This window comes from Metschnikowia bicuspidata (assembly GCF_001664035.1).
Source record: "Metschnikowia bicuspidata var. bicuspidata NRRL YB-4993 chromosome Unknown METBIscaffold_5, whole genome shotgun sequence".
NCBI classification, from domain to species: domain Eukaryota; kingdom Fungi; phylum Ascomycota; class Pichiomycetes; order Serinales; family Metschnikowiaceae; genus Metschnikowia; species Metschnikowia bicuspidata.
In genome coordinates, this window is record NW_017387735.1 from 647,026 (window position 1) to 674,808 (window position 27,783).

Sequence of the window (27,783 nt, forward strand, 5' to 3'; positions counted from 1 at the left end):
GAGTTTCATTGTGCGAATCATATTGTATGTATGTAAGGCGCACGAGGCATAATCAATTAGCGTTCGCAGCGCAACTCGAGGCGCCCGCCTGATGCTTGCCAGTTGAGTTCGCAATTTGCACATGCGAGACTCTTTTTACTTCGTCGCTTTCACCGAATTCCCAACGCCCAACACAGGGTATATCCTTAGAAGAACCACAATTGCTCCCAAAGATGTCTGATTCATACTCATCTGGCTACAGGAAAAACGAAAATGCCATCGCATCTGATGCAGAGAGCGATGCTGAAATCATTGCTCCTCACCCTCCCATCAGACGCTCTTCATCCTTGTTTTCATTGAGCTCGAATCAGGAGCCATTGCCAAGACCTGAACCCAAAGACTATCAGCATTTCTTAGGCGATTCGAGACATTTTTCTTTGATCAGAAACCTTCACATGGCGGATTTCATCACGCTTTTGAACGGCTTTTCTGGGTTCTATTCAATTATTTCTTGCTTGAGGTTTGCTCTCTCGGGCCAGACACACTACATTCAAAGAGCTCACTTCTTTATCTGCTTGGGTTTATTCTTTGATTTTTTTGATGGTAGAGTCGCTCGTTTGAGAAACAAGTCATCTCTCATGGGTCAGGAACTCGATTCTTTGGCCGACTTGATTTCCTTTAGTGTCTCCCCGGCCATCATTGCGTTTTCGATCGGCTTCAGGTCCACTGTTGATGTTTTGATCTTGTCATATTGGATCTTGTGTGGCTTGCTCAGATTGGCTAGATTCAACATTTCCTCTAACAACATACCCAAAGACAGCCACGGCAAGTCCCAGTACTTTGAGGGCTTGCCCGTTCCATCGAATTTGCTATGGGTTGCGATCATGTCATACTTGGTTCATAAAGATATGATTTTAGCTAATTTGCCTGGTGGATTAATTTTCGAAGGTACGGTGCTTGAGCTTCACGCTGTGTCACTTGCCTTCATTTTACAAGGAAGTGCTGAAATCTCCAAGAGCTTGCATATTCCTAAACCATAAGTGTCATATATATATATACATAACTACGTTTACTCTGATACATAAGAGAAGCATATTTATAAAGCAAAACATCAGTGAAGTGACTTTAAAGAAGCCACACAATACGTATCTTGCCCCTTTCTTATTCAAACGAACCTAACCCGGCCATTTTAATATGTTTAAAGTTCAACCCGTTATAAACGCCCCGTTGCAACTGTTCATATGCATCTTTATCAAAGTTAGTGGGATCAAGAACACCTATTTCCGTGGGCAGAAAGCCTAGCTTGTGTTCTCTTTCCGAAATGTCGAGATATCGACACTGAGTCCAAAATATGTCATGAAGTTGAGCCAATTTCATCACATAGTGGATTCTGTATTTCCAAATTTGCGCTGTTGTAAATTCTCTAGAAGAACTAGCAGTGATCCCGATTTCGGCAAGCTTTGAATGAAATTGCAGGAGTATGAATAGTAGCTCGGGCTGGTCGGAAATCTTAAGCAAGAGTTCGTTTGTTAAATTGGCGGCAACAGAGTTTTTTGTAAGTGCTTCTTGATACTCTTCGACATCCTTGACGTAGTTCAAAGCATTCACCAAAATATTCGCCGATTTCTTATACACTGGAGGCTTTAAAGAGTACGACCGTGAAGGTCTGGCACACTGACTTATAGCGCCCTGGATCAACTTGTTTCGATAGAGAGGCCAATGCCTCAATCTGTAGGTTACTCTAAGCATCCTGATGAAACAGACCGTGCTCTTTAGAACGGATGGGCCTTGCATTAAGGTACCCTCTTGTATAGTAATGTGGCGCGAATGTACGGATGCGATCTCGGTTGGCAATAAAAAATCGGCAAAAAAAATCATACAAGCAAAAGAGCGCAAGGCTTGCTTATAGACATCATCATGCTTCCAACTCTCTTGCGTGCCACCAAGACTATTGTTAGTAGATCGGGCGTGACTGTCGGAGCATCACGTTCCGCTTCGGTTGGTGTTTCCTTCACCAGCACCGTACCCATCTCAAAGAGATTCTACTCAGATAAGAAGGCCTCTGAAAAAGCAGACGACAAACCACAAAGTATACTAAACGAAGATATGTTGAGCCGTGCCGGCTTTGAGGAAGCTGAAAAAGAGAAATCCTCTGAGGAAGAAACTGAGGGTAAAAAAGATGACACAGACAGAAGCGCACGCAGAAGACGCCGTGCTCAGACGTCCAAAGACAGGCAGCGTGAGAAGTATGCCAACTGGTTTTACACTGCCACATTGTTTGGAGGGTTTGCTGGTCTTGGCTTCTTGTGCAGGGACTGGGATTCGGAGGATGAGCAAAAGGCCGTGGAGGGCCAAGGAATCGAAAACGGTTTCACGCCCCAGCTTATGTACGGCAGGTTGAACAAGAGAGTTTCGTCTCTTTTCACGTTCTTCAGCGAGCCAGCCTTTGAGAATTTGTTGCCTCCTCCACCCCCAGAGGCTTACCGTCGCCCCTTGACATTGGTATTGACCTTGGACGATCTCTTGGTCCACTCATCCTGGGATGCTAAGAACGGCTGGAGGACAGCAAAGAGACCAGGCTTAGACTACTTTTTGGGCTACTTGTCGCAGTACTACGAGATTGTTATCTTCGGTTCCGAATACCAAATGTACTCCGAGAAGACTGTGGCAAAATTGGACCCTTTGAGGGCATACATACAGTACGCTTTGTTTAGAGAGGCATGCCGTTACAAGGATGGAAAATTAATCAAGGACTTGAATCTCTTGAATCGTGACTTGGCTAATACTATTGCTATTGACGTCAACGAAGAGACCCTGGTGTTGAACCCTGAAAATGCCATCACTTTGAAGCCATGGGATGGAAAGCCTGATGACACTTTGGTCAAATTGATTCCATTGTTGGAATACTTGGCCACCCAGCCCGTTAAGGATGTCAGGCCCATTCTTAGCTCATTCACTGACAAAAGCAGCATTGTTGAAGAGTACTCTGCCCGTGAAGCTAAATTACGCCAGAAATGGATGGAGGACAACAAGCACTTATTGGAAAGAGCACACAAGCCAAATGCGGGAAGCTTCATTGCTTCCCTCATGGGAATCCCGCAAAGCTCTGTCAACAAACAGCCAAAAATGCCCTTAGATATCATCAGAGAACATGGTCAGTTGCAATATGAGAGCTTACAAAGATACTTGAAGGAGAACGAAGCCAAGTTTTTGGAAGAAGAAAAGAAAATGAAGGAGGAATACGGTAAGGTGACCTTGAATAAGTTGATGACGGAGGGAATGCCAAACCCTGAGGATATTGCCAAGGCGCAAGCAGAAAAGGCCGCCAAGGAGGCCGCCGCGGGCCAATAGATTAATGCAACTTGAACATAGCTAAAACACATCTTGTAAATTTGTTTTCAACTTGTGATCATCGTTCATTTTCGTTCCTATCATAACATCAGAAAATCCGGTACATGCGCCATGATAGTTCCAAGTTGAGTATATACACGCAGTAGAGTGTGTCATAGAAAGAGAAAGAGGCCCCGAATTTGAATGCTACAGCGAGTCTGTAAGCTGACAATCCTAAATTTTTGATTTTGACTAGGCTTGAATACTGGGAGAGCCGCTAGTGCACAGTGCTGACTTCTGCTGTAATACACCTCGATTCAAAGACTCAAGAGCAAATATGACATACCCGTTCGGCTGGCAACAAGTTTACATGCGGCAAATAAATACCCAGTTGGGTCGATAGCTTTCAAGGAAATAGAGGCGCACTGACAAATAGGGAAGCTCGAATTACCAGGCCCAGATTTCCTTCCCAAATCACGGCGCAGGCTGAGCGAAATCTGCGAGTGCCGAAATAGGAGTAGCGGAGGTCCGATCTCGGCGACGCCGCGTCTGCCATGGGAGAGGGGAATCAATGTGACCACGGTCCCCGTTTCTGCAAATTCGATACCGTTTCTACAAATTCTATACCGTATCTCCATAAAGAATTTGAAGCGCTAAGGGAATGTCTCGCCAAAAAAAAGAAACCACAAACAAGTTCAACGTTGTTTGAGCTAATCACCGACTACAAATACAACACCGGTCGTCATCGGCCAACGTTGGTGTGCATGGACCTGCACACGCCCCATCTTGCGCGCAGTCTTGGCAAAATTATCTAAAGCATCAGTGGCTGGCACCAGATCGCATCTCATTTTTTATCGTCTTTCCGTTAAAAGACGTCCCTTCACAGTATCCACACAAACTCTTGCTTCGCTCGTTCGAGACTCGTCAGCGAGAACGGTGTATTCCTGTAGCTTCATTGACTGAAGGCTGTTTTTGAAAGCGTGAACTACCGCTGAGCTTTTGTCAAGAGGACAGCCCTGAGCTCAAATACGAAACGGGGCCGAACCACAAACCCCCAAATCCTCTGGACACGAAACCATTTATCTTCCGTTTCTACACCATGTCTACCAGAGGCCCTAGTATAGCACCCCGGACTACGTTGGCGCTCTCCCCGGCAGGAACCGGGACCGCCTCTTCTCCCGAGTCGGCGTCCTCGCCAGGGGCTGTCACTTCGATCGTCACGTCCCGTGAGTGGGTCTTGCCGCCGAGGCCCAAGCCAGGCCGCAAGCCCAGTGTGGACACACCTGCTTCTAAGCGCAAAGCGCAGAACCGGGCAGCGCAGCGGGCGTTCCGGGAACGGCGGGCCACCAGGGTCCAGGAGTTGGAGCAGCAGTTGCTTGAGGTGGAGCGGGAGAAGGAGCTCAAGGAAATGGGGCTCGTCAGCACCATCAACAAGTTGAAGTTCGAAAACCTGATTCTCAGCAAGTCTGTTGAACAGCTCCGGTTGGATTTTAACACGTTCCGTAGCTCCATGGGTGCACCTCTGGCGCCGGCCTCGGCCGCGTCTCCAGCATCTTATCCGTTTCTGGAAAAGCCTCTGCAGAACCCAACGGCTCCTTATGGCTCGGCCACGCGCTTGTCTGTCGACGAAAACAGCAACGCATACAAGGCCGATCTCAGCCAGAGCGCACAGCACTTGCTCAACTTTGCCAAGTCGCTGCCGGTAAACCACACAACAGCTTCGCCGGCCCTGCTGCTGTATTCCGTGCAGCAGATTCTGCCAGCCCCTTCGGTGGACTCTACTGGAGTCACAGTGGCGCGAGCCCAAACTCAGCCTGTACCGCCAGCAGGCCCGATAACCATCAAAGCAGAGTCTCTGCACATGCATGCCTCGAACGAAACCAATGACTTTGACTGTGGGGTGTGTATTAAAGAACAGTGTCTTTGTGAAGACATCGGCTTGAAGAGCCCCAAGTCTCTCGAGGAGACGTTCAACACGTTTGCACCCATGCCGGCAGTGTCCTTGCGTGGGAAGAGAACGAAGAGTACGGAGGAGGTAGACTTTACGGCGGAGTTTTCTTCGAAGAAGATGCCTGACCTAAAACGCTTGCGCAGAAGCGCCCCTGAAGAGAAACAGGCGCACGCCGAAGAGTTCGATGAAAGCTCCCCAGTGGAAAACTGCGGTTTCTGCTCTGACGACACGCCGTGCGTTTGCAGAGAGGCGGCCAAGGAGGCCGCGAGAATCAAGGAGTTGAGTCTGCAACAAGAGCAAATCATGGAGGACGAGAAAAACATTTCTGCGGAAGAGGCTGGTCCCACGCTGCTCCCTCCAATCCAAGTCAAGCATCCCTCCATGATGCGCAAGGCCTCGCTACCGGTCATGCACCCAGGACCCACTTTCGAATTGAGGGAGATTTCGAATATGAATCAAAGCCCAATGCCTACAGTGGTCTCCCAAGAAGCACCTCTGACCCTGAAGGCCCTGCAGCCTGCCAACCAAGACAATGGCGACAAATCAGGATGCACGGGGAACCCTGGGACTTGCTCGCAATGCCAAACAGACCCGATGTCCACGTTGTTCTGCTCCACAGTTGCAAGCAAGGCTGCTCAACAGACGGGGCCACCTGCTCAAGCTGTTCCTACAGGCCGTGGGTCCGATTACTTCAATAGTCCGCACAGCTCCATGAGTGACTGCCGTACAACAAGTGTGCCTGGGTCCACTAACCCTTCTACTCCAAATCCATCTACGCCCAGTGGATTATCCAACGGTATCTTCATACCATGTGCAGACGCTTATAGAACTCTCTCCCGCCACAAACGTTTCAATACGATCGATTTCCTGTCTCTTGTGGGAAGGCTTACTACGCGAGGAATGCAGGTGGAGGTGCAATCTGTTGCTAACATGATTCGGGAGCTCGACAAAAAAGTCTACGACTGAGAGAATATACTGTCTATTAATACTAGCTGAAAATATCATTTCGAAGTGGAGGAAGCTTTCAATATCCGACACGCGGTCCGGTGCATTCATAGATTTGTCCTCTTCCATCGCACGACCAGTATTGTAAAAGACCGCGCATGTGTGTCCTCATCTCATCACGAAAACACTAGGTGAAATTCTTTGGAGGGCGACCTTTCTGTCGTATTTCATCATTGCGTCAAAGAAAACATGTCATTTTTTCGTGTTCAAGCCTTCAGTGGCTTGAGGCCAGTGTTATTTTGTGCACAAAGGCGCCACTTGACGACCAATAACGGTGCTTCAGAGGCGCTCAATAATAGTTCCGATCTTCAATCCAGAATTTCTCGGATTCTCGAGTGTAAAGACCTTAACTCCAAAAATGATGAGAATCATTCCACGGGAGCTCAAAAAAAGCCCAATTCCCGGCATAAGGCTCGAAGAATCCACAATAAAGGCACGAGGATGCATGGTCCTGCTCAGTCACCGAATACAAAAAAGCAGAAGAATCACAAACCGGAAGAGGAACCAAATTCAGACACCAAATCACCTCTACCATCACAGTATATTACCCAACTTAAAGGATCTGTTCGTCCCAATCAGGAAGAGTTGAAACAGATCCATAAGCCCAGAGGGGAAAGTATACCTAAGTTAGCTCACAAGCTAGACCGTGTACTCTTTTCTCCAGGTGTTCACTTTCTTCAGGATCCAAGAACTAGAGTTTACAACTTTAACCCATACTTGAAACAGATTGTTTCTCATGAGGACTTCGATTTCGAAAAGGTGCAAAAGTTCGTGAGTGCGTCGAAGGATGCGACTCTTCTTCGAGAAGCGAAGGCACAGAACAAGAAATTTTACTCAAGTACTTCTTCCATGACACTGACGCTTCATCAGTTCTATTTATTTTTGAACAACTATACTCCGTCCGAAGACTCGAAATACAGATTTGACTTCCCTAATTTCTCCCGAACTGCAAGAGATCTTCCGCTGGCGGTTATAGTTGAGCCAAAAGGAGTAAACGAAGCAAATGGCGAGACAATTTACTCGGTAACATCCGACAAGTCGACCGATGTGGAGATTTTACTCTCAGCCATGGGTCATTGTTTGGAGGCTTTGCTAACGACCGAGGAAGAAGAATTCAAGGAGCTTCTAATAAAACGCGATGGTGATGAGAAAGATGAAAAAAAGGTCTCTGTTCCTGAAAGTACCAGCCCAGAGTTAAAGGATGAGCCCTTACCCGCCTCGACCGCTGAGACTGCTGAAAATGTTTACAATTACCTGGGCTACGGCGATTTTCTCATGAGATCGCAACTTGATTGTTATGACTCTAGATTACCTGGTAACGGTACATTCGATTTGAAAACAAGAGCAGCAGCTTCCGTTAGATATGACAAAGCTTCCGAAGCTGCGGACTCAAGTTATCAAATCTGGAAATTGAAAGGCAATGTTGAGTCCTTCCAGCGAGAGTTCGAGGATTTAATTCGCACTGGAGGGCTTCTCAAGTATGGCTTTCAAGCAAGAATTGGCCAGATGGATGGTATATTTGTCGCTTATCACAACATCAATTCATTTTTCGGCTTTCAGTATCTTCCTTTGAGCGAAATTGACAAAGTCTTTTATTCTAATACTCGTTTCGATGAAAAAATTGAAACTCACGGCGCAGCCAACGATATCGAGCAAGACGGTAATATGGCTTCATTATTTGCAGAGGCACAATTCAAAGCCTCGATTCGAATTTGGCAAGATGTAATGAAAACAGTCGAACGGGATTTCAAAGGGACTGAATATGAGGGTTCTGCATTCCGTTTGGTGACAAACAGAGTGAGCAGAGTTAAAAACAAAAAGAAGATGAATTCTACAGCTCATGATAAGCGCGAAAATCCCGCTCCTCAAAAAGAATCTTTCTTGAGTGTTTTTGCTGTTCCCATTTCTCGTGCCGAGGCAGACGAGCTTCAGCTGGTGTCTGCAAAGTACCAAACGTCTTTCCGTGAAAACATTTCTGATGCAGAAAGATTAGAGAATTTGGAGAAAATTCAAAGTGAGCTTAATAAATTCAACGAACAACTTGTTGAGAAAAAGCAGCTCTTTAGCTACGCTGTTCGATCCTCTTTTTATGTGAACGGTACTCGCAGACCCGATACTGACAATCATCATTATCCCAACAGTTATAAAGATGATATTGAGTGGCGTTACGCCATTCAAAGGATTTATAAAAATCCCGGTGAAAGCAATGAAAAAGTCAAAATCAAAGAAAGTTCTTCACTTCTGGTTGAGCACTATCTCAAAGCAACACAACTATGTACGAACATGTTGACAAAAGCTTACAAGGAGTTACCCACAAGGAAGAAGCCAAGTCTCACTGATGTCTTGCGCAAATACTCGGAAGTCGGTAAAATTAGACTTGAGAAGTGGAATGAGTTGGAAAACCCCCCAAGGATATATTGATGACTCATGTAGAGTGCAGGGATCTTATACTAATGTGTACATAGCAAATCTTCTTACATAATTATTTTCATTCATTGAGACAATTTCTCCATTTCCTTGCAGGCATGACGTGTCTGAAGCCGATAACTTCCACGGCCAGCTTATCGCATACAACGCCGCGCTTGTATTTCGTGTCGAAAAAAGAAAAAAAAAACATATCTTCAAGAGACATACAGGTCGAATAAGTGTCTGATGAAAAAAACTTTAAAAGCTGTGTCCAAAAACATTTTCGAGACATACCTTTGATATTTGGCTAATACACCATAATAACTTAATGTGAATGAACCTTTTGATTTCGTGTTACCAATGTCGCCCCTCCCCCCCTCCCTCTGGTTTAGGCCCCGCCACATCTATATACAGTCCTTGTATGTCATCGCGCGTCCAGGGCATATGATTCATTTCGTCACAGTCTGCGGGTTTTCCACAAGTCCGAGCCGAAAAATGATATTCAAAGAAAATGTTACCACAACCACGCTTTGAGTTTGTACTGTTAAAAATCTCAATATATGTGTGTAATCACTCCTGAGTTAAAAATGTAATAAGGAATTTTGTTATAATAATCTTCGAAAAAAAAACGGCCGTGTAGAGGCCGGAAAATCTCCCTCCGAACTCACCGCTTGTCCGAAATATTATATGCCATCTCACCACTAAGTGCATACATAGATTAGGTAAGGCTTCCGGCAGGCTAAGATCGTCGCGCCGCCCTTTGGTCCGGAGATGAGCCTGTCGAATTTCGAAGCTGGGCATACATAAATTTGTAGGATCCCGCTCTTCTGCATGGTCTTTACCTTCTTTTCATCTTTAGGCCGACTCGTTTCTTTTGTGGTCAATACATAATACATTCCTTTGAGAATCACCACTTTTACATCCTTCCATCTTTAGCTCTGGTTCAGTTTTGCTAGCAGACACATTCGATATATGGAATACATACTATGTCATATACCAGTGAACTACCTATGAGCAAAAATCAGTCATCTGCAACGCTAAATTCCATATTTTCAAGGACAGAAAGTGCGTCCACTGTGTCGAATACGCCTGCTGAAAGTCATGTCCTTACGTCCATGCCCAGTTTTACTGGATTAACGGATTTAATACAGCGCAAAATCCAGTCAAAAACGATCATTCTCCTAGTGGGACTCCCAGGTTCAGGAAAAAGTACGATTTGTCATCAACTTTCAGGCTTTCTCAATGCGCAAGGATACAGCTCCTTGGTCTATAATGCTGGGAACATTCGCCGGGCGATGTCGAGTGGATTTTCAGACTCTGAGTTTTTCAACCCCGACAATGCTGAGGCTAGTCAAAAAAGGGAAAAATACGCCACAATGTGTATGCAGAACATGCTTGAAGACCTCAAAGAAAACCGCGTTAACGTGGGCTTCTTGGACGCAACAAACTCTACAACGGTACGCAGACACTCCATGCTTAAGCTTATACAAAAAGCGGACGTAGAAATCTCCAACATTTTTGTTCTTGATGTATCTTGCACCGAGAAACGACTTGTCAATTACAATATCACGAGCAAAGCTTTCAACCAAGACTATAGAGGAAAAGATATTGCCACCTCCATTTCTGACTTCAAAAAGCGCTCAGAACACTATGACAGAATTTTCGAGCCAATACTTTCACAAGAGTTTGTTGAATTCAGGAATGTGAAACATTTTTCAATACAAAATGGTGGGCGTACATTTGTGGTTCCCCAAGACGCCTCAGATGACGATTCTTGTGATGTGACATTATTACTCGCAGCGTTTGTAACGAACTATTACAAAACCTATGGGGAAAGCTATCATGCAGCTGTCGATGAGTTCTATAGCTGCGCTTTGGGGGGGATCTAACGCGTACATTTGGGACAGGGACTTTTTTATACTTTTTATAACATATAGACAACAAATTTCAGTTCATGGGTTTAATTCTGAAGAAAAAAAAAAAGCAAGATGTATACCTGTCTTTTCTATTTGAAAGGTCTAATATTGTTGCCCAGATGAGCCCAAACCTGGAATGTAGCTACTGCCATCTTCGTAAGTGTTTTGAAGACCAGGCACTATATTTCTAGATCCGTACGCAGATTGGGCGGAGTTTGTTGGAAGCGAGGGATTCTCCAAGACCGCATTGACGTTATTGTTTACGCCGTAGTACCACGCGCCAACTTTCTCGTTGGTATACAAGGGGTCTTTGAACGCCATTGGGTCGTTGGGTCTTGCTCGCGACCAAAAGCGAGCAGATCTATCGTTTCCAGCGGAACACAACAAATGACCCAATGGATGGTACTCAAGTGCATTGATGGCTTTTTCGTGGGCATATGGGACCTTTTGTGCGATCTCCACATTCGAATTTTGAGACTTGTCGGAACTGGTCTCTGGGATGTGTCGATCTAAAATGTAGTGGTACATCGAGCCGTCGTATGCAGCAGTCGTTAAAAGAGAGGCATGAACTGGATGCCACTCGACGCACGAAAGATCTGTCTCATGGTCACGGATAACCTTGAAGTCGGTCATTGTTCGCAAATCGAAGATTTTACAAGACCGGTCTCGGGAAACCGATGCAAGAAGTCTGTTAGTGCCTGCCCTTTGAAATTTGGTCTTCGTGACCGTGTGCTTGAAGCCATGAAGAGTATTAATGGCAGTCGCTACTCTAGGATCCCAGAGCTTGATGAGATTGTCTTTCGAGCCAGAAACGATAAGACCCAAAGAAGGATGCCAATCAGCACACTTTACGTCCCAATGGTGGCCCAGTAGCGTGCGTTCCTCTTTTCCGTTGTTGAAGTTCCAGATTTTAATGGCATGATCATCCGAGCAGGTGAGAAACTTGGAGTCATTTGGAGAAAAGGCAATGTCTCGTATGGCGTCTGTGTGGCCCTGCAAAATATTGACGTTGTTGAAGTTCGGCTGCCAGTATTTGATGACACCATCTTGGTCTCCGGAAAGGAGCCAGTCGTCGTCATGCGAATACTTCAAAGCAAGAACAGCCAGGTCATGGGCTTGCATAATCGTCTCGAAGTTGAATGTCATACCGTTCCAGATGGTGAACTCTCCACTATGCGATGCCACCACCAACCGTCGTCCTTCAGGTGTCCATTTCACCGTGTTGATGGAGTGACGTGCCTTGTTCAGCGATAGGTGTACAAATTTAGAGGGAATGTCTAAGATAGCAGGGTTCCCGGCCAAAGTGTCTCTCGAATAAGCCAACGATGGGAGCAAGTCGATCAAGTAAGACAGCTCAGGCCTGACTTTGCCCACGTGTTGCTTTGTCTGGCCAATGGATCTCTGTATATACCAGCGGCCCATATTATTTCCGTGATCTACGGTTCTTCTGTGTTGACCCTTTTTCTCTTGCAGACTAAGCTGTTGGTCCATGCTTTGCTGTTGTCGATTATTATCATTTTGCTGGTACCTGTCGTTTGGCTGATACCGGTTTTCATTCAGTTGGTACCGATTGTCAGTTTGCGAATATCTGTTTTCGCTCTTTTGGTATCGATTGCTCATTCCAAAAAGATTATATAGCCTACTTTAGGACCTGTGGGAGTGCAATCACTTTGAGTCAGTCTTTAACCAGAAGTATGTGCGGAGAGCTCATCCAAAGAGTGCGCGAGAGGCTAAGACGATTTGCGAGCAGGCCAAGTCCAGAAGAATTCGCCAGTCAATGAAGAAAGCGAAAAAATCGCAAACATTGTATCTTTGAACAAGAGTTTGTTTTCTGTGGCTTCATGGTTTTAGTTATCTACTTGCAGATAGACCCTTACCATTCTTGTTCCAATTCACATGGGTTCGGGAATGGTCCAGCCAAGATCTCCCTTAGATCACGTGGGCGACCGTAAGCAGAGTGCCGCAATGATTTGCCTGCTTGACAAGTCCAAATATTCGGATCCACCTATCCTGGATTTTCCATTACAAATCACCAAGAAAACCATGGTCTCCTTTTTCTACCATGACGGCCTAGATACGTCCGAAAACTTTACTGAGGAACATCACTCGGGGAAATTCGTCACCGAGGAGAAGTTGGCTGAGCTTGGCGTCGTGTACAAGTATATAGACAACTTGGAGGATTTGGAAATTCTTGCTCAGGAGAGGGATTACAAGAATAGAGACGTAGTGAATTTGAATCTTGGGTCCTTTGGTGGTGATGAAACGGCCTACAACAACAAAATGCGCCAGTTCTACACGGAACATTACCACGAAGACGAAGAGATTCGGTACGTGCAAGAAGGCGAAGGTTATTTCGACGTTCGTGACAAGGAAGACAAATGGATTCGTGCCAAACTTGAGAAGAACGACTTGCTTATTTTGCCTGCCGGGATATACCACCGCTTTACACTTCTGAGCAAGCTCAAGAATGTCACAGCCATGAGATTGTTTAAAGACGAGCCTAAATGGGAGGCAATCAACAGGGTGGAACAAAGAGAAACAAAAGCTCGTTCGGAATATGCACAGTCAATTTCTGGCAACTAATACGTTTCGTAAGTTTTGATATTTGACTGGAAGAAGGGTTTAGTATGGTGTCACCCTTTTCAATCGTTATTTATTTGCAATATACTCGCTTATCACTTTCGATCATAGGCGGCTGTAAACTTTGTCTACTGGCGAACAATCTTTACCTTGTTTTTGGTCATCCAGTCATTCATCTCCTTCTTACAACTCGTGAACTCTTTCTCCAAAAGCTCTTTCGATTTGGTGAGCTCTTTCGACTCCTCGTCTAAAATCTTGATGACCTCATCCACTGATTTGTTGACAAGAACTCCCCCAACCATTTTATAGCATTTTCGGCCTTCCCTTTTGTTCGGTGGAATTTCAGTTAGCGTTTTGTCGACAATTGAGTGTTCCTGAATCTGCGAAGCAATCGATGAGAGTTGTCCCTGCAAATCCGTTAAAAGCTCTTGAAATCTATTGTACTGAAGTTGGTGTTCCTTAACCTTCTGTTCTTGTTGTTGTTGCTTTTCAGACATGATTATTGTTGACTTGGTTTCGAACTGACTAGTTGAAAGCTTTGAGAAGGTAGACATGCATCCTACATGTGTACTGCATTCGCAGTGAACACGTTTTGAGGCCATTCTACGATAAAAAAAAAGTTGATTATTTCCATCACATTTTGGTTCATTTAGTACTGTTTTGGTTATATTTTTTTTACAAATCAGTTTACTTCTCTGCTACCTTTTTTTGTGTTTCTTTGCTGGAATCGATCTTCTTAGGCACACCGAGATACAAGAAGCCTGCGACAAAAATCAACCATGCGATCACCACCAAAGCAGCGCTCACCATGTACATCCAAGCATTTGTAATCTCCCAAGATCTTTTGTATTCGTCGTTGGCCAAATGCCGAACGGCCACGATCTTTTTGTCCTCGAGGAAAGATAAGCCTTCTCTCTTGTAATCGAGCTCGAAAGTAAACATACCATGGTGGTCTGGAATAACAAACTCAACGAAGAAGACATTTATGTCATTGACACCATTTTCTGTGGATGCAGCTGGGCCTAAAAGTGTCATGTTCAATCTCTGATATGGGTCCAACATCTTGAAGGACAACTGCAAAACGTCATCTTCTGATGATGGGGTATATGGTACCCATTCGCCATTGTTCAACTCAGAAACTCCAACAGTATAGTACACAGAGTCCTTAATACGATACAATGTTCTGTTGGAAGCTCCGGGCTCGTCCTGCTTGTAGTGTTCGACAAAATTCAACCTAAGCACTCCCTTTTCTTGTAAAACCCATGACGTCAAGTCGTCCGAGAGTAAGTCCAAAGATCCAACCCAGGCACCACGTGCGTTATTCAAGCCTTGGAAGGCCACAGCCAAGAAGCCTTGTTCACCGACGGTCCAGGTCTTTTCAGATGTCAACATTTTGTCCTTCGAGCTACTGGTGAAAGAAAATTTGGGGGCCTTTACCAATGGAAACAAGTATTGACTGTTTGAGACCAATGCAGCGGTCCCTTCATAGTTCAAGTCTTTTATTTGTGAGATGATCTTCTTGGAAACAAGATTTTCGTCATTGATTCTCACATTTGTATCGAAGTGATCTGATAACGTGAAGCCTCTAGGTGCGGGATGTATACCCACTTGAGCGAGAAGTAGACGTACTTCCTCAGGTACGGAGTAATCGGAAGAGCCCACCGCTATAATGTTTCCTCCAAGGTTGAAAAACTCAAGTAATTTGTGCTTGTCAACAAGGCCCTTAGCTTCAACCACTTTCTTTGACGAAGGCAAGAAAATCGCATGGTCGTAGCGAGCCTCGTCGGTAACAAGCAATTCTTCGTCCTTTTTGAGGTAGTCCAAGTAGTTGACTTCGTATTTGTTCGAGTCAAGCAGGATGGATTTCTCGAGAACCTCCAAGTCCGGTACAAGGCTGGAGTCGTAGGCCACTAAAACATGCGGCTTCAGCGAGTCGGCACTATTTGCAGCGGTAGCGAGGCAAAACACCGCTCCAATTGCCACTAACTTGGCAATGGCTGAAGAAAACATTGGAAGTATATGTGTATTCCTATAGTAACCAACAGCTCAACTCGTTTTCTGGATACGTGTGCGATACTGCACCGCAGTGTTGGCGGAGCGAGGTCCAGTGGCCGCGGGCACGGGTGTCCTTTTAGATTCAAGGCCACGGTGTCCAGAACTTGGATACGTCTGATTAACAAAATGGATATGTAGATCATCGAAATACGTCAGCCCCTACTTTCAAAAGCAAAATGGAGCCGACTATAGTGTACAATTCTCGATTTCTACGTTGGTACAGAGCTAAATGCTAGTACGCGAAAACTGATCAACCATGAGTTCGATGAGCTCTTCGACAACATCACAATATAGTAAAATAGAAATCAAGACATTCACTAGCTTACTTTAAAAGTCCTGTTTACAAATAAAAAAACGCTCAGTCGGATGATGTACTTAGACTTGGCATATGCCATTACGTACTCTTTAGTAGTCGAGTGTGTTCCTACACATACCGCTTCTGGCATCTCAAGGTCAGGCAAAATGATACTACAGCTTTATTTGATATGATTAAGGTAAAGGTCGAGTTTCTCGGTGGGCTAGACGTCATATCCAATGGTATTCGTGAGCACAAAGTCACGCTTGATGGCGAAGAGGGTGATGTCCTCATGGGGGATTTGATCAAGCACGTCACGGCCACTATTGTGTGCGACCCGAAAGACATCCCAGTTTTCATTGAGGAAGACACTGTCCGCCCTGGGATATTGGTGCTAATCAACGATACGGATTGGGAGCTAGAGGGTATGGAAGATTATGTTGTTGAGGCAGGTGACGTTTTTACTTTCACGTCGACCTTGCATGGAGGTTAAAGAGAGTAAGGTCGATACCAAATTTCATAGATAAGTATTTAAGACCAATTTACTATAACTTGAGGGCCATGTGAGCTGATTACATCGGCACTATATGACACCCAAGGAGCCCCCGGCCAGCCCAATTTTCGGTGGGCACCAACAGCAACGTTTCTACGCTGGCCGCCCGGAGAATTTCAATAGATACACGAATGTCTTCTTTCTCCTTTACACGCTTGGCCACTGCTGTAAGATTGGCATGGTTTTGAATGTCTATGTTTTCATCAAATGTGATTATTTTATCTCCCACAAGAAGGCCTGCTTTTGCTGCGGGACCATTTGGATCGACGCCTTTCACGACGGCAAACACCTTCGAAATTCGGGAGTCCTCATTGCGGAAATTACCATTGTGGGGCTTTTCTAATTCGTCAGTGGATAATTTCTTGTTGCCACTCAACTGCTGTACCAAGTGAAGCTGAAGCTGACCCAAAATAGCGGAGTGGTCGTTTCTCAATCGTATAATTTTGGAGCGAATCAATCTCACTGTTACGACATCCACATCATTGCGGGGGAATCCGTCAATGACAAGCGGCAGGTCCATATCAAACTTATAGGTCACATTGAGGAGCGTGTACAAATGGTCCACACTAGTCTCTATCAGTTGTTTGACTTCCGCAAGCTGTGAATACGTCATTGACAGAAAATCACCGCTATATTCAGGGACATCAAGATTAAGAGATTTCATCTCTCCGGATAAGGATTCATTTTGTCTCACGTGGTTGGGGATCATTGTATGATGTACGTGTATTCCTTGATGCGCACCAAATCATGAGCTCCAGGGAGCAATGAGCATGCACCCTAGGAAACGACCTACGCGTAATCAAAACACCGCTGCAAGAATGAAAACGACTAGACGTCGTTCTTACACTATAAATTTTTGCGGCCTTATAAAAGGATCGGAAAAGTAATTTACATGCATAAAATTTATTTGTTGAACTGAGGGGTATACTCATGACCCAACTCTCATTGCACGAGTATTGCGGTACTAGTGTTGTCAGGATAGCTTGATTACAATGACTCAGAAAGAATGGACAGCTTCATGCATACTCATCTGAATATTCTTTTCAAATTACTTTCAGTTGTCGATCCGTTTCAATCATTTATATAATTTCGGAGCAAGGCAGGTGTTCCACCCCCGGATCATAGATCGTGCGAAGAAGCCTGTGTTCCAGACATCAGGCTATTCTGGGAACCCTCCCTGTCATTCAAATCTTTTTCAATTTGGTAGAGTCGATCCTTATATGATTCAAGGCACTTCGCTTCTGCTTGAGTAAATTTGTGATTGGCGACGAGAGTCTGGAAAGACTTCGGTAGGGATGCAGAGGTTTCAGTGACTACTGGCGTCATTATCAGATTGTTAAAAAAGTTGACCTGTTAAGAGAATTCTGCAAAATCAAGGTTCGAAGCAAAATGATTCTTGTTAAACTAGAAAGAGTTGAAGTCCGAAGAATCCCAAAATGAGGAACAAACGGAATTGGAGCGGCTTTTAAGAGGAAACAGAGCCTATTTTATACATGCATCGTTACAACTGCAAACCGCCCCGCAGCTTTCAATTTACGAGGTGTCTGATATTCTTCCTAAAAATCTCAATAAAATCAAATTTAAAGGTGTTTTTTTTTTTTGTTTTTCCCTTATGAAATACCTTGCAACTCTTCTCACATTATTGTTTGAATTTAATGTATGAACCGTTCATTCTTTGATTGGAGTCTTTTCACTTCAGAAAGCACGCCAAAAAAAGCCTCGTTTATTTCAGGGATCCTCGGGCGTATTTTACATTACGAGCCACCTCAAGCAGACAGGCCACACATTTCTTTGCAGCAGGATACGAGAAACTCTTAAGTGTCGCGCAACCCGCGTTCCTTTTTCGGCTTATACTCTTATTTTTCCAAGTGTGTTTCCGCGTCTTCCATTGATTTACGAGCTCTGGGCCCCGCGGGCACTTCTCTAGAAACGTCACACTAACATATGAAGGGAAGATGTTTTACCCAAGCAGTATATGCATTTTTGCGAATCTTCATGGACATACTCGTGTTCTCGCTGCAGTAAAGTATTATTGACAGGCTAACTTGTAAAGATTTGTTGTCATGACCAATCAATCATTTTGTTTCCTTGATTTTGGGCGCCAACATCGTCTGAAATCCAAATATCTCGTATAGTCAAATTCGTGCGAAACCCCCAATAAGCCGCAATGTTTGGAAGCTTAACCAGTGTCCGTGTGTCTGGGCGACAAACCACGGAAGTGACTCCGGCTTTATATAATAGCTCCGAATGCAGTACCTCTGCCCCAGTTCTAATTCCGTACGTTCTTCTATTCTTATCGACATCCGCAATTCATATTTCCTGTGATCTACAAAGCTTGGGGTAATCTTGTAGTCAAAATTTCCCTTCCTAGTTCTGAGTCAATATATATTTCACAATATTTACATTCAATTTTACCATGTGCCCACGTGGCGATTAAATCTTCATCATTTTTTTTTTGGTAGATTCGTCTGGTTAAAGAAGCAAAACATAAAATCAACAAAAATCATTTTCAACGTCTCTCATGGTCTCCAAATCCTTTCCAGGTTGTGAAGGCTTAAATTTTCTAAAATTTAATCAAACTCTTACTTCATTTTGGCATCTTGCCAGGGGTAACCAGGAAGTGATCGATATGAACACGCTGGAATCTTGATGCTGGTGCAACCTCAGTTCAGTACCCTTGTCTGTGTGTCTTGTATATAGTATGGACATCATTTCAACGAGGAAAAAATTCACGTTAGCAAGTTGATTATGAATAGTTAGAAATGTGTTTGAAGACCATTATTTGAAGCTTAACATCAATGCACCTTGAATGTGAAACCGGCTTAGGTGATTCGATCCTCAAGCATGAGGTCTCACGCAGAAATTTGGTGAGCGAGACTTTTGACAACTGATTATTATATTCTTGAGAAGAGATGAACAGCTCAAATAAACACATCGATCTTTTTATACTCACTGCATAAAACCATCACTTGCTATTTTCCACAAGTCTTTGTCGGCAATTGTTCGAAAATGCCGTGGACCCGTTCATTGCACTCATGCCTCGCTCATATCTGATAACAATCCTGCAAATAAAAACAAAGAAGATTTCTCGATCACACGGCTGTTCGCTCCCTTGGTTTTGATTTATCAAAGTTGTTTTCTTCGTAATATAGGGGCGGCTCAAAATCTGAGTCTGCTTGGGACTGTACGCTCAACCTTTTGAAAGGGAATACTGAATCATTTGTTTCTTTGCTCTCACACGCATCAGACGCAATATCACGTGATAAGACTCTAAAGGAAGCATCGAACTGACTAATTGAAATTAATGAAACTAGCACCCAGTCTCTTTACGATTCAAAATGATTTCGCTCACCCAAGACCATATTGATCATCTCAACAAGACACTTGTGAAGCTCTCAGCACCCGAAATATTGACTTGGGCAGCTATCACATTCCCTGGTTTGCATCAAACTACGGCTTTCGGCCTCACTGGCCTTGTCATCTTGGACATGATCTCCAAGACGAACCCAGTAGACTTGATTTTTATTGACACATTGCATCATTTTCCTCAAACGTATGACTTGGTTGAAAAGGTGAAGCTGAAATACAATCCTAACTTGCACGTGTTTAAACCACAGGGTGTGACAACTGATTTGGAATTCACTGAAAAACACGGCGACTCATTGTGGGAAACCAATGATAGTCTCTATGACTTTCTAGTTAAAGTTGAACCAGCTCAAAGAGCTTATGCCGAGTTGGGTGTTCAGGCTGTTCTTACAGGAAGAAGAAAATCGCAAGGCGGTGCTCGTGCTGCACTCCCAGTTATTGAGGTTGAAAAGTCTAGTGGCATCATCAAAATTAACCCTCTTTGGGATTGGGATTTTGGTCAAGTAAAGAAGTACATCGACGAGAACAACGTGCCGTATAATGAATTGCTAGATATGGGCTATAAGTCTATCGGGGACTGGCACTCAACGGAACCGGTTGCAGAAGGAGAAGATGAGAGATCGGGAAGGTGGAAAGGAAAAGCAAAAACAGAGTGCGGAATTCATCAAACCTCTCGCTTTGCTCAGTATATGGAAAAAGGTGTTCCCTCATAAAACGGAATTTTTATTGACCCCTCATATGTTTGGATGACCAATGCACATCTGATAGTCCTTATGAATTGCTAAGTATATTGATATTCATCAATTTTTGAAGTTCCATGTCTTCTCTTCAGTATTATCAACTTCCGTCTCCGGCTATTTGCCCGAGAACATATCGTCCCTCACCTGTTATCACTCTCCTGTGTATGAGATATCAGCTAAATTCCGCGTGCGGAATTCTTTATCAATTTGAATGATATAAAGCCAGCAATATATTCAACAGAATTGTGGGAGGCTTTTTTCTGTAGATCCAAAATGTTAATGAATGTGCTTTATAATGCTTATCTTCATTTACAAGAGAACCAGGGAGTATTTCTCTGTGCATTCCTATTGTTTTTCGGCTTTTATAAATTGGTGGTCTATCCATTCTATATTTCCGCATTGAAGGATATTCCAGGACCCTACTTGCACCGGGTTTCCCACATTCCTTCCCTCAATGCCCAGAGAAAATTCCAGTGGATTAAGAAGGTACATGACTTACATGAAAAATACGGCGAAGTTGTAATTCTCTCCCCCTCTGCTATAAGTTGCAATGGTGACCCGAAGTACATCAATGATATCTATGTGAAAAATATGCCGAAAACAAAATTTTATGAGAACTTCAAAAATCATGGAATGAAGGATAACATGTTTTCGGAACCTGAAAATGGAAAGCATCTCAGATACAAGAAAATGCTACAAGGCCTGTATCTGAAATCGGCTGTGTTCAATGCCAAAAACACAACAAGAACAAACATAGTTGAAAAGGTTGGACAGCTCGTTGACCAGGTTTATTTGTCTTCTGTATCAGGAAAGAGGCCAGATTTGGTGAACGCCGAGCTGAAGTTGAATGAACATGGCAAAGGCCACAAACTAGGCTCTGGAAATTGGTTCAACCCTCAGGTCAAGAAAAGCGGTCTTGGCATTGATGTATACTCTTTATTCGGATCCTTGGCTATGGATGTTGTATCTGCCTTTGAGTTGGGTATTTCGAACGGTACTTGCCTTTTGAAAACCCCAGAGCAAAGACTGATTTTAGTTCCTCACAGGATGACAGCGGGGATGGTTTTCTGGACAACTTTGATGCCCCGGTTTTGGGATTGGGCTGCGGGGCCCACAATTAGAGCAGCCTCCAAGAAGATTGAAGCCTGGCAATTGGAATTGTACAGAGTTGCCGAAGAAAATGTTCCCGAAAAAAGAAGGGACCAGAACCTAAGCACCCTTGAAACTTTAAAAAAGAACGGTTTCTATGGGACAAACGCGTACTCTTTTCTTTCGGATAACATTTTCGCTGGTCATGAGACTACTGCAATCCAGTTGACATATATGTGCTACGAATTGTCTAGACCACTTCATCTTGAAAAGCAAGCTAAACTCAGATCAGAAATCAGAGAAGCCTTTGGAGAGCCTGGATCCTTGGAAAGCTGCATTGACAGCTTGGAAGAAGTCGACAAGCTACCTTACTTGGAAGCGTTAATCCAGGAGAACTCTAGGGTTCATACCTCGATCCCTGGTGCCGAACCTAGACGTACAAACACGCCTTACGAAGTTGCAGTTGACGGGAAAAGTGTCACACTTCCAGTGGGTACAGGCATCTCATGTCAGCCTTATCTGATGCACAGAGTGTCGAAGGTTTTTCCGAATCCAGAGGCATGGATTCCTGAGAGGTGGTTGCAAAATAGCAATGAATCTCTCGAAGACTATGCTCAACGATTGAAGGAAATGCAACGATACATGATGCCATTTGGTAAAGGAATACGCATGTGTCTTGGTATGAATCTTGCCTTAATAGAGATGAAAATGGCATTGGCAAATCTTTATTGGAGATATGAGCTGACTTTGTGCTCCGACTGGTGCCAAGTTACTCCCGCTGAAGAAAGCGGCCACATCAGTATGGGCAAGGAGTTTGCAGGATCTAACCGCGACGAAAGCATGATGACCATGGAAGATTCTTATACAACACGGCCTCACTATGATGAGTGCTGGTTGGCGTGGAGAAGTGTTTGAAGTGGAGGGTCACATATTCAGACTGAATGAGTGACAATTTTCTGGATAACCGAGACCCTGTTGAATTTCTCTTCTGGAAACTCGTGCGATATATTCATGCAGGTGTATGGAACCGGAGTCATCAAAGTACACAGGCAGCAATTATCGGGAGACAGGCATTGCCTTTATATATCAAAAAAAGTCTCGAATACATATATATCACAAACTCCTCGGGATTATATATTATTCGTGAGTAGTCGCTTTCGGATTTCAAAGTTTGCAAACATTTATCTCCGGCACGATCGGCTATCAAATCTCCTGTTTGTAAGAGATTTTGCATGCACTGATAGCGGATCACGCAACGCTTCTACCACTCAGTTCTCAACTAAAACATGCTTCCTTTTGCTATTCCATATCCCCCTGAGCAATCCAATGGTTTTTGGGGAGCCCCTACTTCCACAATAGATTGGTGCGAAGAAAACTATGTCGTCTCACCATACGTTGCTGAGGCTCTCAATACTGTGACAAATGCAGGGTTCATCTTCTTTGCGGGTTTTGCCATTGTACATGCCTGGAAAAACAAATTGGAAATGAGGTTCCTTATTTCTGCTTGTGGCTTTTTGCTAGTAGGCGTCGGATCTTGGCTCTTTCACATGACACTCAGATATGAGTATCAACTTTTGGACGAGTTGCCTATGATATATGCCACTTGTATTCCGTTCTGGAGCGTTTTTTCTGAACTTAGAGATGGAAAAGGATCTCTTTATGTTGGTGTATCAACATTCGTCGCTGCTAATTTGCTAACGTGGATATATTTGAAGTTCAAAGACCCAACAATCCACCAGGCTGCCTACGGGCTAATGAATGCCGCAATTGTTTTTAGGTCGTATCGTTTGACAAGAGATCATGTTCCCAATAGAGATTCCGCTGCTATATTGAATCGAACCATGTTCACAGGAGTGCTGATATTCGGTTTAGGGTATATTCTTTGGAACATGGACATACATCTCTGTGAATATGCAAGAGCTGCCAGACGTGAGGTAGGAATGCCATATGGGTTTTTGTTGGAGGGTCATGGTTGGTGGCATCTTCTTACAGGAACCGGAGTGTACTTCTACCTAGTCTACGAGGAATATTTGAGATGTTGGTTGACCGGAACTCAAAGATTTTATCTGCTTGAACGAAAATGCTTCTTGCCCGTGGTTGTCCTTAAAAATCCGACAGGATTGAATGCTTTCAAGTCTGCAAGATACAAAAAAGAAATATGAAAAGGAGAGGTTTGAGCTGATACTACGATTCAGACTAGACGAGAATTGGTAATTTCGACATTCGATCTAACAAAACCAGTATATACGCCAATTCAGCGAAAATATCACCATCAGATAACTCACAACATCGTAAGTATTTCTGCGATGAACTTTTCATCTTTGCTGTCTTTGTGTTGAGTATCAATCAATTGTCTAAGTTTTTGAATTGCCTCCTCGGAAGATATGCTGCAATGCTGATTGGAATCGACACAGTGTGCTCGCCACTCAGTTAGAATTTTCTTGAGTTTCTCGAGGCCCTTTGCAATTTCTTCGTTGTTGCATTTTGTTCTCTTGCTACTCACGTAAGGATCCGTGTCTGATCCAACGCTGATGTTTTGTAACTCAGACGCTTTTCTTTTAGCCATGTTTATGATCTTGGATGGAAACTTGACAAGCTCTGCAACGTGGATTCCAAAAGATTTGTCTGAAATTCCTGGTTCAACCTTGAACATCAATGTGATGTCATCATCCTCTGGATCTCCCTGGTCATCTTTCTCAATGTGTGCCACGACGTGCAAATTTTGAACTTTCCCCTTATGTTTTTCGGAAAGCTTTGTGAGCTCATGAAAGTGGGTGGCAAATAGGGTGAAGCAATTCTTTTCCGTTATAAGATGTTCACTAATTGACCATGCCAACCCAAACCCATCATATGTGCTCGTTCCTCTTCCTAATTCATCAATAATAATCAAAGAGTTGTGCGTTGCAGAAGCTAATATCGAAGACGTCTCAAGCATTTCGATCATGAAAGTTGACAATCCCTTTAGTTGTGAGTCACCTGCTCCGACACGAGACAAAATTGCGTCGAATATTGGAAGCTCTGGTTCTTCATTTTCATCCAGCACCGGCACATAAGAACCCACTTGGTTCATGAGAGAGATCACACCAATTTGCCTGATATAGGTAGACTTTCCACCCATATTGGGGCCTGTTATTATAACAAATGGGCTTCCATCAGTATTCGCCAATGAAACATCATTCGGTATGAAATTAACTTCATCTTGAACCTCGAGAACGGGGTGACGAGCTTCTTTGAGTCTAATTCGCCTGTTCTCAAAGTCCTTTGATTTCACGGAGTCGGCCATCCTATGCAACTTTGGTTTCACCAAAGGGGTTGGTGCAAATATTGCAACATTTGCAAACGAAGATATGACGTCAAGGCTGCTGAGTGCCAAAGATAATTTCAAAAACACAGTCTGATATGTTAATGTGATCGAGAGAATCTCCTTTATCAATTCTTTTTGTTTGCTATTGTACTCATTGGAAAAGTCGGTGTAGTTCTGCGAAAGCGTTCTTAGTTTCTTGGTTGTGAAGAACACACCCGCCTTCACAGTCTGCAATTCAATATATCTATCGCCAGTATTCCTGAGAACGTTGGAGTCGATTCTTGTGACCCTAAAACACCAACCATGTTGCTGATGTTTTTCCAACTTCAATCTCTTTTCCATGTCGATATTCAAATCGTCAGCAACTTCCTCGTGGACGATCTTGATCTTACTGGAGGTTGATTGTAAGTTCTCATTAATCGTGATAAGAGACTCATCAAACTCTGGTTTAATGTTGAAATCTGTGTGTAGAAAAGCGTGTGCGGAAAATGACTCTAAAGGCGTTAAGTCGATAGTGGTCTCCACGAGCTCCTGGAATTTGAGCAAGGACTCGTGATGTGCCAGAATTGGCACATGCCAATTTTTCTGGACCAACAGCTTGACATTTTCATTCTCGCAATCCTCAACAGACATTTGAAGCATTTTGAGAAGTTCAGGAATAATCCTGACAAGTTGGTAAAGTCTAACAACATCTTCCATTTTTTTGTTTTCGGAAGATGAGGGTCTTTTTATGCCTAAGGCCACCTTCTTTATGAGCCGTTTGATATCTGGAACTTGCGAGAGCCATTCTTGAGACACAAAGACTCTCAAGCTTGTGTCCGCAATAAAATGTCCGACTAACGAGTGTCTCTCTGAAATTTGCTCCAAATCTGTGAGCGGTTGTTTGAGCCATTGTGAAAGCAACCTCGTCCCCGCAGAAGTCTTACACTTGTTCAAAAGACCAAAAATCGATGTAATGGACTTGCTTTTCGCACCAACCATTTCAGTTGCCTGCAGTGTCGGGAAGATGTTCAAAGCTTTCATTGTAGAGGAGTCTATCTTCATGTACTCTGAAACCAGGTATTTTCCAATTGTGAATGAAGTTGTGTCATCACCCAACAAGTTGAGATAATGAATAAGCGAGCTGCAACAGGAGAGCGAGAGGGAATCCTCTGTGGAGCTAATGCCTTTTGACGCCAAAATAAGCTCGACATTATTATTCACATCAGACTCGACATTTTCTGAGACCACAATCTTGGACAAGTCCTGATCGATGTCTTTTGTTGAAAAATATGTTTGCTTGACCGAGCCAATGACCAAGCCACCAACTTTATTGAGAACCTGGAACAACTTTATGACATCGGGAGTGGACTGGTCTTCAGGGTTGTAAGATGATGGGAGAATGACTTCTTTCACATTTACCTGCAAAAGCAACAGTTCAAGATTGGAAAACAAATCGTTGTCCTCGAACTCGGAGAGCTGTATCGATTTATTTGACAAGTCGACTAAGCTCACACCAACCTTTTTAGATGATGCGTTCGATACAAACTTTACACTCGCAACCATCGGCACAGACCCGTCATTCAACATAGCTTCCAAATCGACCCCATACTCCTGTGCCAACCCCTCCAAGTTTCCGGGGGTGGCGGTGAGAATGAGAGCAAACATTTTGTTGTAGATTTCGACTTTATAGGAGTTCGCCACTAAGCAAAATCTCAAAACCGATGAAAACACTTGCGGTGAAAACGTCACATAGTTCACAGAGTTGGAAGTTTTGATCACCAGCAGAGTTTTGTAGATAGCCTCCGCTATCAAGATCGCGTCCTCTCCAAGAACAGAAAAATAATCTTTGTGGTCAATAATTCGAACAATGGACGCGTTTTCCTTGGGAACCAAGCTGTTAAACTTTCTGTAAAACAGCCGCTCATCCACAGTGTCGGAGAATTTCAAGTCGGGGCGAGTGCTTGACATTTGATAAAGAGGATGTGATGGTGTCAAAGGTGGACGCGACTTGGGTGCGTTCTTAGAGTAAGATCGCGTGGGACGTGTAAAACCGTGCGAGCCAGATCGAGAAAAATATAATGGAATTTTTCCCTCAGTACGTTTCCATTTCCAAAAATCACCGGCGTCAGGAAAAGTATTTATTTCGGCTTTCTTCTGTAAGATTGTCATATGGAAGCTTAATTTTTTGAAATTTTGTAGTGATAGATCAAACGCTACAAATTGTTAAATTTTAATTTTTTGTCGAAAAGTGGTTAAAACTCCATTTCATACAAAAATGGAGCACACAATTAATATTCCAGCCACTCTTGAATTAAAAGGGCAAAAATCTAAAAAGCAAACAAACAGAATTTGAATAATCTTGACATAAAAAGAATGAGCCACTTATTTGATTCACATAGCCATATGCTTCTTGACTTTGCTTTGTGTGCTTATGGTTAACAATGATGAGTCCTTAAATTATTGAACCAAATTCTCGCAATTCTAATTAGAAGCGTCAACACTCAGTTCTCAAAATCCGTTCGAAAGATGTCCAGTTCCACTCATCAGTAGGACTGAGATGGTATCACCAGCAAATGAAAGTGAAAACAAAAAAAGAAAAAAAAAAACACTCATCTTGGAACACAGTTGAATATCTCTGATGAATGGTCGCATTATGAGCTTTACACGCACAAAAAAATTCTATTCTAGACAAGCAGGAGGAAGTGAGTTGAGATCATAATCAGAGCATCTCCACACTATGTTCTATGAATTATTTGCTATAGCACGTATACAAGACCCAGTTCTTGTTAACAAGGAGGCAGTCAAGATCGCCTCGACTGTTGGGAAATTGATATTAAACAACAGAGGAGTCATTAGACTGATCACCAGCTTAGGTCCAAAGCCGCTCCCAAAAATCATTTCTAAGGACCAAGAAAGACATTTCCAAGGATACCACTTTATAATGGCGTTTGACTCTTCCTCAGCAGTACAACAAGAGCTATTAAGAACTTTGCGCAGAGATCCTAGAATCTTGAGGTCCAACATCATCAAGAACGACATGAACAAAAAGTTGGATGTCGGCACAACATTTGAGAGAGCTTTCTCGAGCGTCTCGGATTAACCTTTATGGAGAATTTGCTACATAAAAGCACCTAAATCAGATTTGTACATAATAAAATATATGATGATAACCCATGGGTTCCGCATGGAGATATGGTTGTAAAACTCTTTTACAAAGTGCACGTGAAGATCA

General features: G+C 43.6%; 17 protein-coding genes across 17 annotated transcripts; 11 read left to right on the forward strand and 6 right to left on the reverse strand.

The window, feature by feature from the left end:
- Positions 1-212: 212 nt before the first annotated feature.
- On the forward strand, positions 213-1,019 carry CHO1 (CDP-diacylglycerol-serine O-phosphatidyltransferase; the record flags this gene model as incomplete). Its single annotated transcript, XM_018859033.1, has 1 exon — positions 213-1,019. One exon carries the CDS (start codon positions 213-215, stop codon positions 1,017-1,019), a length of 807 nt encoding a protein of 268 aa, XP_018710502.1.
- On the reverse strand, positions 989-1,728 carry FGR39 (Fgr39p; the record flags this gene model as incomplete). The annotated part of the gene is made up of 1 exon (XM_018858409.1): positions 989-1,728. One exon carries the CDS (start codon positions 1,726-1,728, stop codon positions 1,141-1,143), a length of 588 nt encoding a protein of 195 aa, XP_018710503.1. The 3' UTR covers positions 989-1,140.
- A 143-nt stretch (positions 1,729-1,871) lies between these two features.
- TIM50 (protein translocase subunit) lies at positions 1,872-3,303 on the forward strand (the record flags this gene model as incomplete). The annotated part of the gene is made up of 1 exon (XM_018858304.1): positions 1,872-3,303. A coding segment is annotated over exon 1 (1,407 nt), but the record flags the coding sequence as incomplete, so codon positions are not given.
- A 785-nt stretch (positions 3,304-4,088) lies between these two features.
- On the forward strand, positions 4,089-6,340 carry HAP43 (Hap43p). The gene has a single exon (XM_018855036.1). It carries the CDS (start codon positions 4,409-4,411, stop codon positions 6,224-6,226), a length of 1,818 nt encoding a protein of 605 aa, XP_018710505.1. The 5' UTR covers positions 4,089-4,408; the 3' UTR covers positions 6,227-6,340.
- A 366-nt stretch (positions 6,341-6,706) lies between these two features.
- On the forward strand, positions 6,707-8,686 carry PET127 (Pet127p; the record flags this gene model as incomplete). The annotated part of the gene is made up of 3 exons (XM_018857896.1): positions 6,707-7,429; positions 7,496-8,071; positions 8,114-8,686. 3 exons carry the CDS (start codon positions 6,707-6,709, stop codon positions 8,684-8,686), a joined length of 1,872 nt encoding a protein of 623 aa, XP_018710506.1.
- Positions 8,687-9,786: 1,100 nt separating this feature from the next.
- METBIDRAFT_45606 (6-phosphofructo-2-kinase) lies at positions 9,787-10,560 on the forward strand (the record flags this gene model as incomplete). Its single annotated transcript, XM_018857935.1, has 1 exon — positions 9,787-10,560. One exon carries the CDS (start codon positions 9,787-9,789, stop codon positions 10,558-10,560), a length of 774 nt encoding a protein of 257 aa, XP_018710507.1.
- A 129-nt stretch (positions 10,561-10,689) lies between these two features.
- On the reverse strand, positions 10,690-12,078 carry METBIDRAFT_79297 (cleavage polyadenylation factor subunit; the record flags this gene model as incomplete). Its single annotated transcript, XM_018859034.1, has 1 exon — positions 10,690-12,078. One exon carries the CDS (start codon positions 12,076-12,078, stop codon positions 10,690-10,692), a length of 1,389 nt encoding a protein of 462 aa, XP_018710508.1.
- Positions 12,079-12,630: 552 nt separating this feature from the next.
- METBIDRAFT_45627 (acireductone dioxygenase (Ni2+-requiring)) lies at positions 12,631-13,170 on the forward strand (the record flags this gene model as incomplete). The annotated part of the gene is made up of 1 exon (XM_018857938.1): positions 12,631-13,170. One exon carries the CDS (start codon positions 12,631-12,633, stop codon positions 13,168-13,170), a length of 540 nt encoding a protein of 179 aa, XP_018710509.1.
- A 125-nt stretch (positions 13,171-13,295) lies between these two features.
- METBIDRAFT_45107 (tubulin-binding prefolding complex subunit) lies at positions 13,296-13,664 on the reverse strand (the record flags this gene model as incomplete). The annotated part of the gene is made up of 1 exon (XM_018857879.1): positions 13,296-13,664. The coding sequence occupies one exon, from the start codon at positions 13,662-13,664 to the stop codon at positions 13,296-13,298; it is 369 nt and encodes a 122-aa protein (XP_018710510.1).
- A 124-nt stretch (positions 13,665-13,788) lies between these two features.
- Positions 13,789-15,223, reverse strand: WBP1 (dolichyl-diphosphooligosaccharide-protein glycotransferase). Its single transcript, XM_018856181.1, has one exon. It carries the CDS (start codon positions 15,175-15,177, stop codon positions 13,855-13,857), a length of 1,323 nt encoding a protein of 440 aa, XP_018710511.1. The 5' UTR covers positions 15,178-15,223; the 3' UTR covers positions 13,789-13,854.
- A 484-nt stretch (positions 15,224-15,707) lies between these two features.
- On the forward strand, positions 15,708-16,010 carry METBIDRAFT_13014 (ubiquitin-related modifier; the record flags this gene model as incomplete). Its single annotated transcript, XM_018854292.1, has 1 exon — positions 15,708-16,010. The coding sequence occupies one exon, from the start codon at positions 15,708-15,710 to the stop codon at positions 16,008-16,010; it is 303 nt and encodes a 100-aa protein (XP_018710512.1).
- A 79-nt stretch (positions 16,011-16,089) lies between these two features.
- Positions 16,090-16,779, reverse strand: METBIDRAFT_45275 (uncharacterized protein; the record flags this gene model as incomplete). Its single annotated transcript, XM_018857901.1, has 1 exon — positions 16,090-16,779. One exon carries the CDS (start codon positions 16,777-16,779, stop codon positions 16,090-16,092), a length of 690 nt encoding a protein of 229 aa, XP_018710513.1.
- A 2,629-nt stretch (positions 16,780-19,408) lies between these two features.
- MET16 (phosphoadenylyl-sulfate reductase (thioredoxin)) lies at positions 19,409-20,149 on the forward strand (the record flags this gene model as incomplete). Its single annotated transcript, XM_018857903.1, has 1 exon — positions 19,409-20,149. One exon carries the CDS (start codon positions 19,409-19,411, stop codon positions 20,147-20,149), a length of 741 nt encoding a protein of 246 aa, XP_018710514.1.
- A 300-nt stretch (positions 20,150-20,449) lies between these two features.
- METBIDRAFT_79304 (uncharacterized protein) lies at positions 20,450-22,180 on the forward strand (the record flags this gene model as incomplete). The annotated part of the gene is made up of 1 exon (XM_018859035.1): positions 20,450-22,180. One exon carries the CDS (start codon positions 20,450-20,452, stop codon positions 22,178-22,180), a length of 1,731 nt encoding a protein of 576 aa, XP_018710515.1.
- Positions 22,181-22,551: 371 nt separating this feature from the next.
- On the forward strand, positions 22,552-23,427 carry YDC1 (alkaline dihydroceramidase; the record flags this gene model as incomplete). Its single annotated transcript, XM_018857801.1, has 1 exon — positions 22,552-23,427. One exon carries the CDS (start codon positions 22,552-22,554, stop codon positions 23,425-23,427), a length of 876 nt encoding a protein of 291 aa, XP_018710516.1.
- Positions 23,132-26,530, reverse strand: MSH2 (mismatch repair ATPase). Its single transcript, XM_018856182.1, has one exon. The coding sequence runs from the start codon at positions 26,517-26,519 to the stop codon at positions 23,547-23,549; it is 2,973 nt and encodes a 990-aa protein (XP_018710517.1). The 5' UTR covers positions 26,520-26,530; the 3' UTR covers positions 23,132-23,546.
- Positions 26,531-27,170: 640 nt separating this feature from the next.
- On the forward strand, positions 27,171-27,740 carry MRP17 (mitochondrial 37S ribosomal protein bS6m). Its single transcript, XM_018856183.1, has one exon. It carries the CDS (start codon positions 27,289-27,291, stop codon positions 27,649-27,651), a length of 363 nt encoding a protein of 120 aa, XP_018710518.1. The 5' UTR covers positions 27,171-27,288; the 3' UTR covers positions 27,652-27,740.
- Positions 27,741-27,783: the final 43 nt, after the last annotated feature.

What these genes read in the sequence shown, in the direction of transcription:
- HAP43 (XM_018855036.1), top strand. Translation starts at nt 4,409, where the DNA reads ATGTCTACCAGAGGCCCTAGTATAGCACCCCGGACTACGTTGGCGCTC.
- WBP1 (XM_018856181.1), bottom strand. Translation starts at nt 15,177, where the DNA reads ATGTTTTCTTCAGCCATTGCCAAGTTAGTGGCAATTGGAGCGGTGTTT.
- MSH2 (XM_018856182.1), bottom strand. Translation starts at nt 26,519, where the DNA reads ATGTCAAGCACTCGCCCCGACTTGAAATTCTCCGACACTGTGGATGAG.
- MRP17 (XM_018856183.1), top strand. Translation starts at nt 27,289, where the DNA reads ATGTTCTATGAATTATTTGCTATAGCACGTATACAAGACCCAGTTCTT.